This window comes from Lampetra planeri, chromosome 32, assembly GCF_965212315.1.
Source record: "Lampetra planeri chromosome 32, kcLamPlan1.2.h2, whole genome shotgun sequence".
NCBI classification, from domain to species: Eukaryota; Metazoa; Chordata; class Hyperoartia; order Petromyzontiformes; family Petromyzontidae; genus Lampetra; species Lampetra planeri.
In genome coordinates this window covers 8,085,452-8,097,488 of record NC_136138.1, presented here as the reverse complement: position 1 = coordinate 8,097,488, position 12,037 = coordinate 8,085,452, and the positions used below count along the sequence as shown (strand labels likewise).

General features: G+C 47.2%; 1 protein-coding gene across 1 annotated transcript in view; it reads left to right on the top strand.

Annotated features, from left to right (window-relative positions):
• The window catches only part of LOC144729398 (synapsin-3-like), a 146,820-nt gene extending 135,145 nt beyond the window's left edge, over nucleotides 1-11,675 (top strand). Inside the window, exons 10-14 of the mRNA XM_078609658.1 lie at nucleotides 884-1,018; nucleotides 2,154-2,229; nucleotides 2,837-2,935; nucleotides 7,392-7,725; nucleotides 9,333-11,675. Of these exons, the coding sequence (XP_078465784.1) occupies nucleotides 884-1,018; nucleotides 2,154-2,229; nucleotides 2,837-2,935; nucleotides 7,392-7,725; nucleotides 9,333-9,465 (777 nt within the window). The 3' untranslated portion in view covers nucleotides 9,466-11,675. The remainder of the gene's footprint in view (nucleotides 1-883; nucleotides 1,019-2,153; nucleotides 2,230-2,836; nucleotides 2,936-7,391; nucleotides 7,726-9,332) is intronic.
• Nucleotides 11,676-12,037: the final 362 nt, after the last annotated feature.

The following is a 12,037-nucleotide window of genomic DNA, read 5'->3' as shown; positions in this document are numbered from 1 at the left end:
TTGTGTATGATGTTGTTTGCGAGAGCCGACGTGTTAAACTGACAGCTCTCTTGCTTTCCCCATGACCCCTTCCCTTTTATCCTCTTCTCTCTTCCCCCTCTACCATCTCCGCACGTCTCTTTCCTTCTAATCCCCCCCCCCCCCACTGCTCCCCTTCTAAGAGCCTCCAACGGAGCCCCCCCCCCTCCCCAGTCTTGCCCCTTTCAAATATCCCCGCCTTCGCCCCTTTCGAACCTTCCAACCAATCGCCCATCACACCTATCCTTGTGCAGTGGCGCCCCCTCGTGGCGATGATGGTGTTCACGATATCCGCGTCAACCCCCCCTCCCCCCTCCCGTGTCCTTCAAAGACGCAATCTAGATCAAGTTCATTTATTAGGTATAGCCCTGTGAGCCATTCGGCTCTTGAATCGGGTGCAACCGCAACAAACACAAAACAAAAACATGAACAAAAAACATCTTAAAGTGAATATGTGGCTGAGTGCAAACAGAAAATCCAAGAAAAGACAGCAAAATATTGCAGAAAAAACACCGTGTACAACAACGCTGTGTGCAAAAATCCCAGTGGGATGCAAGTCAAACAACCAACAACAACCACAAGACAACTTAGATTAAGGCCATCAGTCTAACTGTACTACAACAAACAAACATGGCTAAACCAATACACTTTTCGAAATCACCAAAATAAAGCCATGAAACCAATGAAACAGTGGTCATAGGAACTGTGACGGAATTTTCACAATAAATGGCATAAACAACATGTACTACCAAAACCCTGCAGTCTGACATCCTTCGACCTGCTACCTTGGCCCATGAACGACCTCTCAGCGCTGCCGCTGCCGCTACCGCTGCTGCTGCTGCACGCTCCTCGTGTCTCCCACTAGGCGATGGACAGCACCATGCCGCTGATTGGCGAGCACCAGGACGAGGACCGGCAGCTGGTGACCGAGCTGGTGGCCACTCGCATGGACCTGCTGCTGCCCAAGCCCGAGGAGCTCGCCGCTCAGAAGGCGGCGCAGGCAAGGGTCCCTCAGTCCGCGGCCTCCGCTGTTTGTTGGCCTCCGTTTCGATTGTGCCGCGCGGTCAGGCCAAAGGACGTTTTCTCACGTCTCGATCTTGACCTCTGGAGGTGTGGCCTTTGGGTGTCCGAGGACTTCAAGGACTTGGGTCATGTTTTCAAACTTACCCCCTTTCCCCCGTCGTGAAGCTTTTCACGATTATAACTTTCTTCAAATGTCTAAATATTGACCGATTGCGATTTTTTTTTTCTGGACGGCATAAAAAAATTTCACCCGACATTTAATCGACAGGAGGATAATGCTTCAAAGTGTTTTGGAAGTTTTCATACTTCAACACAAACTTTGTTCACTCAAGGCTGGCTGATCAAGCAAGCCTTGAGGATCGGGCCATGATTAGACTTGTGACCTTGACCTAAAAGGCTCTTGGCCTCACCCGTGGCGTAATCCTTGACCTTGTGGAGTCCCGAGCCTTCAATACAAGACTGTAGTCGTGATGTCCTCCCTCTGGCAGTCCACACTGACGATTGTCTTGCCCTCGTTGAAGTCCAGCCTCAAATTCCCACCTCTTTTTCCTTTTGACTGACGTTCTCCCCACGAAGTGCGTTCATTCTCAACGCTATCGTTGCTGTCATCTCGTCTGTCTCAAGACTTCATCTTGAGATACGCCCACATTGGATGGCATTTCCCATTCTGACCCGTCCTCTGAAAATCTAAAACTTGAGGAAATTCCGATCATTAAATGTCCTCTCACTCGTACAATCTCTTGAGATGAATTACACGTAGATGCTCTTTATACGTCTAAATTGTTTTGTCTAGGTTATGAATAATATATATATCCCTGGTATTAACATGCTCTTCTGTTGGGATCCCCAAAATTGGGTTCTTAGTTCTTGACACGACCACGTGAACAAAAATATATTAAAAATACAATTTGGATGCACGGAGCGTGCATGTACATTTGCAACCACGTCTTTAAGAATCCGATCCAAGTCCAGTTCTGCGTGGATCACACGGTGCATTCGTTTTTCAAAAGCAGGCGCAATCACTTCACCAAATCCACACACGGCTTCGCCGCGCGTGCGCTTCTCCTCTGTCGAGCTTGTCATTTTTTCATTTTATTTTGTCACCTTCTTAGGCAAGCGGAGCTCCGTGTCTTCCACCGCAGCAGGGATGTCTGCAGTATATTCTCGACTGCAATGGCAGCACGCCAGGTACTGTGCTCCGTGGTTGTGGCTGCAAGGAGTGACCGTGCGAACGTGCGTCGCCTGTACAGGACGATACACTCACTCCGCTGGCACCTCCGCGGAACCCCGTAAGCTGCCCCCATGTAAGCCCTGGACATCCCGAGACCACATTCGCAGCTGTCCCCTTGCAGCGGGAGTGAAATATCCCGTATCCACCATCCTATTTATACGCTTGCCCCTATTGTCGGCACCAGGGTTTGTTGCGACATAATTTATCACGTGATAGCGCGAAACTAAAACGATTTTTTTTTATTTCATGAAGGTTATCGCCATATCAGTTTCACCGAAATGTGTAATTGTACATCGCACGTATCTTGTGATATTGTTTCGTTTTTGTGCCGCTCTCTAAGATTTCTGAATGTTCGTCTAATGACACGGCACCAGTGGCACAGTTGGAATGAAATGTGGCGGAGGGAATAAATAAACGACGGAGTGATAAGACGACGCTTCCTCGTCGAAACAAAGCATCGCTCCAGGTGGCCTGCTGCCTTTTCCTGCTCGTGTCTGAGAGCTCATCGCCAGCATTCCTCCGCCACTAAAATGTCACCTCCTCCCCTCCCCGCGTCGCTCACAGGCAGTCCCCAGCAGCCAGCACCGAGCCCGAGTGTCGCTCAGAAACAGCCGACGCCGACAGTTCCACAGCGCAGCGCGTCCACCGACAAGGCCCCCGCGGGTTTGTCTTCTTTCACGTCGAAGCCAAAACGGCAGGCCGAACAAGACTTAAATTTCGATTTAAAGCTTTCGTGACTGCAGGGATTCATCTTCTTGGTTCTTTCGGTAAAGGCACGTAGAATGGAAATAATAAAATAATAAAAAATAAACATAGAAACGTCGCGAGAATTATTTTATTATGTTTTATTTTTATTATTTTATTATTTCCATTCTACGTGACTTTACCGAAAGAAACAAGAAGACGAACAAGACTTGTCAAAAAAACGATCAGGTGCACTTTGACACGTCGTGGGCTTTCGCGACCGATATCGTCCACGATGGAGGGTTTTTTTTGGGGGGGTTAGAGAGCGTAAATAGAAATGTGTTGTGAAACCCGCCACCGCCCAACATCATCCAATTAGAGAGCTTTGTCGCGTAAACAAAAATATGGCAATTAGTTACTGGTTCAGCACACCGTTGTGTTGGAGAGTAAACCCACAACATTTACAATTCAGGTACCGTGACGTTTTGCCGTCGATTACAACCAGCCTCATCAGGTGACAACCAGAATTGTGGAGAATTCCTCCCGTTTCGGTCTTAAATACAGCGACGGCTCTCCGGTGTGTCTTCGGCTCGCACCGCGTGTTGGTTGACATTTCGTCCCACGTGCTGGAAGTTTCTTCAAATTCAGCCTTTGAAGAACCGCCCAGCGCGCGTGGGGTGAATCGCGCCGAACAGCGACGCGGTGCGACCCGAAAAACGAGAGACGTACGGCACGGCGGTGGAAACCTACGCAGCAGCGAGTGCAGATAACCGCTCCATCACCCATGGGGAGGGTTATCCGGGTAGCAAATTAACCGTGATTGCGAAAAATATGCAATCATACATCTTTACACCTGCCGGTTCAAATGGGTAGCTGCTACTCGTAGAGGCGTTGGTGACTCGGTGCTCATGTGACCGCGATCGTGTCGGCAAACTAACCGATTACTTATTCATTGGGTTTTTCGGTAAAGTCACGGGGATAGGTTCACAGAAAATAACAAAAAATTACAGAAAACTCTTTTCTTCGAACCTATCTACGTGACTTTACCGAAAGACCCAAAGAATATTAATTGCTGCAGTCACGGAAGCTTTAAGTCAAGATTTAACCGATTACTTTGCGAAGCATTTTATGCTGATTCTGCATAGGTTACAAATGAATCCGAATATTTATTTATACTGCAGGAGGAATCCGATGAGCAATGAAGCTCTTTTTCACAGATGTCCAGTAGGGGTGGGTCAGACCTTTACAAAAACAATACATAAACTGATAGGAGTGCAAAGTATAGGAAAGGTAAGTCACTAAAAATATGCTTTTTCTATCGCCTAACCTCCGGGTGTTTTGCATCCTCCGTTTTTGTGCTTTTATCCGGGCCACCCCTCGCTCTCAATACCCCAGATAATCGAAAGTTGACAGTACTGCCCCATTGCGTTGTGCACAGGGAGTAGGCAGGTAACGACGTATCGATTCGTCTATTCGCATCAACTCTTACCCTCAGAATATATATGTGTGAAAGCTTATGCGTGTGAAACTAACACATGTGAATTATATGCAACAAAAATATATAATTAAGCAAAGGAGCAAACGCAGCTGTACATACGAGAAGGAAAAAAAGAAGATGCGACACAAACTAGATGGTAACAAGACAAATAATAAATAAATAAAATTGCATTGTGACCTCGAGGGGAGTGAATCATAATACGCTGAAGGAGACATCCTAACTGCTTTGCGGAGCAGTTTCTGCCATGGTACCCACAGGTGCCTTATTGGCCACTGAGAAGGTTGTTATAGTTTGCAATGAAATTCCCAAATGTTAGACGTCACCCTGACAGTCTAGACAAGTCTCACATTGCTGACTGCTGCTGGATTATTATTATAATACATTTTTATTAGATTTTATTTCACTTGCTGTTTTGATTTGCTAAATTAATAGAGCTCAATTTTCCAGGCACAATTGCCTTTTGTTTTTGCTCAAATTCTTGGAATAGGAATATGAATTAAAGTTTAAAATAAATAAAAATCACTCAGCAGTGTCTCAGTCGAAACTTTCGTCTCTAAAAGTTCGGTTTGTTTTTTTTTTGGTTGACCAATGCTATGCATCAACAACACTGACCAAGAATGTTATCACATTTAAAGAAAATGACGACGACGATGATGATGATGATAATGGTGATGTTGGTGATGTTCACCACTCTACCCCAATTAGCAAGACAAATATCCCACCGACTAGCAGGAAGTACCCGGCGTTGCCCGGGTTTTAAAAATATTTGAAAACTACTCTTAATAATGTAACTGCAGTGCGTACTGGGCTACAGTCTACATTATAGACTGCCAGTACACCCACCCAGCTTAATAACCAGGCTACAGTCTACATTATAGACTGGCAGTACGCTCACCCAGCTTAATGACTATTTGTACAGTCAACATTTAAAAAATGGATTTTTGGCGCGTCCGGTTTTAAAGTAATTACACAGTTGTTTTTTCATCACAAATGGTAATTCTTGTGGTTTAACGCTTGAACACACCGGTGGGCTAAAGCAGTGAACTATTAGTCTTTTATGAACGTCACACTTTTTTACTGATTGGCCGTGTCGGGTGGTGGAGGGTTACAACACATTAATAAATAAGGTGATCTAAACCCAATAACATTGTTTATGAATAATGGTCGCGAAAGCCTACGTGTTACAAATTGACTAACTTTACTTAATAACCAGGCTACAGTCTACATTATAGACTGCCAGTACGCTCACCCAGCTTAATAACCAGGCTACAGTCAACATTATAGACTGGCAGTACGCTCACCCAGCTTAATAACCAGGCTACAGTCAACATTATAGACTGGCAGTACACTCACCCAATTTAATAAGCAGGCTACAGTCTACATTATAGACTGCCAGTACGCTCACCCAGCTTAATGACTATTTGTACAGTCAACATTTAAAGAATCGATTCTTGGCGCGTCGGGTTTAACAGTAGTACCCGGCGTTGCCCAGGTGAAAAATATATTTCTTAATAACCTTACATATATACACACCCTCACCATTCACCACTCACCCTCACTATTCACCCTCACCACTCTCCCTCACCACTCTCCCTCACCACTCATCCTCACCAATCACACCCTCACCAATCACCACTCACCACTCACCCTCAACACTCACCCTCAGCACTCACCACTCACCCTCACCATTCACCCTCACCACTCTCCCTCACCACTCATCCTCAGCAATCACACCCTCACGAATCACCACTCCCCACTCACCCTCAACACTCACCACTCACCCTCACCATTCACCCTCACCACTCTCCCTCACCACTCTCCCTCACCACTCATCCTCACGAATCACACCCTCACCACTCACCAATCACACCCTCACCATTCACCCTCACCACTCTCCCTCACCACTCATCCTCACCACTCACCCTCACCACTCAACCTCCCCTCACCACTCACTAATCACCACTCACAATCGCCACTCACAACCGCCCTCACCATTATATTTTTGCCCCAGTCAACGCCGGATATTTCCCATTCGTAGCAGTTTATATCAACTCTATAAACAACTTATATTAAACAGGAAGCGCGATCCTAAAGTAATTACAACCTTCGATTAGTCCTTTGTGCGATTCAAAGAATCGATTCCTGGCATGTTGGGGGTTTACATTTTGAATGATAGAGTTTCATTTTCATTGTTATTTTATTTTTTTATTTTTTCAGGAGTTTTTAATTACATTTTTGCCCCGGTCAACGCCGGATATTTCCCGTTCGTAGCAGTTTATATCGACTTTAAGCAACTTATAGTAAACGGGAATCGTCCGAATCTAAAGGAATCTACAACTTTCGATTCCTTTGCGCGATTCAGAGAATCGATTCTTGGCGCGTCGGGTTTAAAAGTAATTACACAGTTGACCGACCCTATAATAGTAATTGCACACATTGTGGTGGGGGGGAGTGAAGAGGACGTGAAACTTTGATGAATTTACCTCAGAGTCGCGTGTTAATGCGTGCGCATATTTTTAACGGGAATTAAAAATGGCGTCCACCCGGCAGCGAATGCGTCGCTACCCGTTGCCAGGGGCAACCGCCGTCCAATGAAACTGCGTATGGTCCGGCGACACACAGACACACACACAGACAGACAGACAGATTTGCGATTTTATATATATAGATAGCCTCAACAGAATCTTGGGGCAAGTGCAGTTAGCGAGGGGGTGGGTGGCCAGCACCACGCCCGGGCACTTTTGTCTCCCTAGTGACGATACTTAACTACTCATTTGAGGCTCAGCCGACCTAGGGGAAGCTCAGGACCACTTAAAATAATCGTCACTGGTATTGGCCTTGGAATCGAAACTCGGGTCGCCAGGCTCCCACCGCATCACGCTAACCGCTGCACCTCCGCTCCCCACTGACACACACTAAAACAAATGCACCCTACAGCTCTGCAGCAGCAAAAGTCTGGTCCAGCAGCAGCAGCGGCGGCGGCGGCGGTGAGCGGAGGAGCCAAGCCAAAGTCTGGAGGAAACCCTCAGACCCAGCAACCGCGGCCCAGCGCTCCGGGACAGCCAGTGCCGCCCGACAGACAGGGGTCGTCAGGGGCCACAGGGAGCACGACGAAACACTCGCAGCAGCGGACGTCGGCGTCGTCGGCGTCGTCGGCATCGTCGTCCTCTGCCAGCAGTCCCGCTGATGCCGCCGCTGCAGCAGCAGCATCTGCAGCTGCCACCCCCGCTGCATCGACTAAGCCGGAGCAGAAGCCGCACCCGCAGCTCAAGTAGGTGCCCGGCCCCCTTTCTGTCTCGCTCGCAAACATGGGAGCAGCTTCGGTCTCGCTTCGAGTCACCGTGGCATTCGATCGCTACCTTTTTGTGTTCAGTTTGTTGTCATTTCCCCCGCACTTACGATTAGCACGGTTGGCTACGTACGGTGCGAAAGAAGTTCAACATACATACGCACGTACGTACATTTTGTGGAATTATTTCCGAGTAAGCTTCACCGACGTCTGTTTTGCAGCGCGTCCTCGAAGCTCGATATACCGCGTCCCGCACGTCGATTCGATCGATCGTTCCGTTTCTAGCCTTTCCTCGATCCGAGAGCTGGCCACGTGATGGACTATCCTACACCAGTTTTTGCGAATTTTCCCACACTGAGTTTTAGGTTGACCTCAACCTCACTTTCCTGGCAGTCTCCGGGTTTCCTTATATTTTTTTGCTTTTTTCCCCAATTCTTACCACGTCATGCTTGAATAGGTCACACTTGGGGTGCCGCCTTTCATATGCCCTACAAAAACAGTGTCCATTGGGCATCAAACCAAATTACTTATTTCTCAGAGCTGGAGTAAAGCCAACTTCGGTGAGATTTTGACTTCATGATGATTGTTTTTTTCGTGGTAACCGGGCTCCACTTGAAGCCCTGCTTTAATGACCGATGACGACCCGGATTCGAACACAGGCTTCTCTACGGTGACGGCTCGCTGCTCCGACCCGCGAGACAAATGCTGACCTGGCCACCACTTAGGCAGCCCCACACTGAACCCAAAACACTCTTAATTCTGTTCGGTTATTAAAATAGCGACAGAGATGCACATAAAGAGTACACACACCCCGCTCGCTGTCCCCACTCGCTGGGGCAGCGAGAAAAATCTCCTCCCTCCTCTAAATTCAGGAGCAGAGCATTCGGGACTAAGGTCTGCGGAGTTTATGTACCAACCCCCCCTCACTCCCCCACGTCGCGGTTTGTGCTCTGTACGGGACTCCTACTGGAATATAATTAAACATATTTTTTAAATAGCAACACAAAAAATGTGGATGACATTGACATTGTCGCGACATTATCGTTGTCATCCACATTTCTTGTGTTGCCATTTTTTTCCAACCAAGACTTAGTCGACCGAGACGTAGGTGACTGCTCTGTCGCAGCCTTGCGTGTTTTTGTTTGTACGTCTCAGCAATTCGTTGGGCCAAACCAACCGCATCACTTTTTAAAAATCCTTTATATTAAGTTCGCTTGCTTGCTTGCGTGCTTGCTTGCGTGCTTGCTTGCAGGCTTACGACCGTGCAAATCTTTCGGTCGTTTTTTAACCCACTTCTCGTGATCCAATCGAGCTGACATTTTCCACACAGACTCGTTGTGCGAGACAATTAATGTTCGTAAAAAAATTCCCAAAATTTTACACTGTTTAGGGAAAACAAATTAAATATTTAATTACCAATAGCTTAATACTGGCAGACAATCATCTCACCCATAGGTGGCAGCCATCTCAAGCCAGAGGACGAGAAGATTCTAGCCGCCACGCATATAAAGGATTTATAGTGAAAAACTTTGTTTTTACGGGTTTACTTGTTTCCCCCCCGCCCGCCCCCGCGTGTCCCTAACCAACAGCAAGTCGCGGTCGGTGTCGGGCACGATGGGCGGCGGGGACGGCGCCGGCAAGGCCGGTTCCGGCGAGGAGGAGGCCAAAGCCGAGACGATCCGGACCCTGCGCAAGTCGTTCGCAAGCCTCTTCTCCGACTAAGGCCCCCACGGTCGATGACGCGCGCTCCGCGGCACGCGAACTTGTCGCTGCGTCGCCGGCGCGGGTGGCTCGCTCGCATGACTCGCTGAATGTCTCAACATTCAAGCGAACTTCCACTTAAGTTTCCATCGGTTAACGGATATTGTCTTAGGCGTGAACCAGGTTTAAAGTAGGGCTCGGATATTCAATTGTTTCATAAACGGATCACTCTAATGATCAATTGCTTGACTGTATGGATAAGATGGAAATAGTTGGGGGGAGGGAGGAAGTCTCATCTACGTTCCCACGTGTGCCGCTGGACGGGAGGTGATAGGCGAGACTTTGGTGACGTCATTGGCATCAACAGCTGCGTCACGCTGGGCGTGGCTTATGAGGGGTTTCCCTCCTTCAGGAAACAGAACGTGGGGGGCAGCCGCCATTTTTTTCACGGGCCCAAGTGACTGACTGTGTAAATGAGTTGATTGCAATATTTAATTGGTTCATCGGCTAATCGTCCCAACTCTGGTTTAAAATCTCGTTCACGGTGTGGCTGGTTCTAAACTGAAAAAAATTACTCAACACGTTGGTCAATAATACTGCCTTTAAGGGGAAAAAACAGGCAATGTTTAGGGCAATGACCCCTCGTCCTAGCACATTAATAGAGCAGAACCATTTCCAAAAAACATCGACGAGTATATATATTTATTTTTAAGGCCAAAGTATCATTGACATACATGTTGAGTTGTTGTTGTTAACTGTGCGTTTGCACCACTGCCAACGCAGCAACAGCGTCACCAACATAATCTGGTTCTCGAATCAGTTCTGGAGCACAACGCGATTCCGTTGAAGGTCGGCCTCTGCCCATATAATCGGCTAGCCCAAGTGAAATACTATTCACAACGGGAACGAGACGCAGCCAAAGACACAACCAGATCACTTGCTTAAACGAATGCTGCCAGGACGCGTTAATCTGGAAGGCCTATCAGCAGAATGGCAAAATATTCTCTTATACTGCAAATTACTTGGCGCACACTTAACATTTATTTTACAATTCACAGCTGAAGGCGAGGGTGGGTTTTTTTCTTTCAGTAGCAAACCGATGATACTTCGAAGTAGGGCTTCAGTTCACATGGAGCTGTCCGGGGCTGAGCTCTGATAAATATTTCTAGGGGTGAGGGGGTTAAGAGCCCCGGGGAGAATATTTCATGAGAAATGAAGCCCTGCTTTTAAGCGTTAAGTGTGAGTGAAGGACAAATCTGTGCTGGTCCTGCACATGCCTCATCCCAGCCCTCGCCTCCTATTCCTTTGCCGCCCTCTCAAACGTGACCACAAACCGTGGCTCAGACCGAGTGCATTTCGCTTAAATTAACTTAAAGCCACCGAAACGGTTCAATACTCTTACTATTCAATGCTTTTTCGTCCTATAATCTCTCTCAGATATCGTATGGACTCGATGAAGCTAAAGGCATACTGCTACAATCAAGAGTTATGTGCAGATTGTGGTTTGCCTGTCGATTTCTTTTCAAATAATATACTCGGTAACATCAGGACCCGAGTCTATACATGTTTGCTAAGTAGAAATAAGTAAACACGCGGCAATCGATAACCTGACATGCAGTTTCAGTTCGTTGCTACATAAATCCTAATTATATCGCATGCTAAGGGTATTATCCGCAATTGTGTGGAGGGTTACGGTATTTGATTTGCACGAGGTTTTGGCTATAGAATAATCTGCGTCATTTTAACATCATACTATTCCAATGAGAATGAATTCCGTGGGTTCAAATAAATAATGATTTAGAGGGGTCCAAACACTGAGTAGAATTCGATAGTCGGAGGCGTTATCCTGGGGTATTTTAACATTGAGATTTCTGCTTGCAGTGCGTTTTTACGACAGCAGACATTGCAGACCCCCCACCCCCCACATGAGCAACTTGAACGCGTTCGCTTTTAGAGCCCCTCCAGTTTGACAAAACCCTTCCCTCCCACCAATGTCCAAACGGTTCCCCGAGCATGACGGACGTGTGAATGGTGCGGCGTGAAAAAACAACAACAACAAAAACCCCACCACTCGTTCTTTGCCGACCCATTTGTTTTGTGTGCAGCCTGAGCAATGCGAGTCGAGGAGGAGGGCGGACGTTTCATTCCCTCTGTGCCCCGCGCTTCTCCCTGCATGGGTCACATTCGTCGTGTTGGATCCACCACATCGGCTGCACGTGCGGTCGTCCTCGTTCCAGAGAGGGCGGGGGTGGGTGGGGGGGCAGAGACCAAGAGCATGTCATTTGGAAATTGTGCACGCCAATGGCAAACTCGGGTTGCCACGTGACCCGGTTTTCCCAGGATCTCCTTTTTGAGATAGCTATTCTGGGTAACCTGTAAGTCTACGTCAGTGCACAACAAAAGTAATAATATTCTTAGGTTTTTTCGGTAAAGTCACGTAGGTAAAACATGTAAATTAATAAAAGTAAAATAAAATTTACTTGATACAGCTATCGTGCTGTGACGGTTCCACCTGAAGACGGAAGCTTGTGTTGCCTCCGAAACGTCGTGATTTTTATTATTTTATTTTATTATTTTATTTTATTTTACTTTT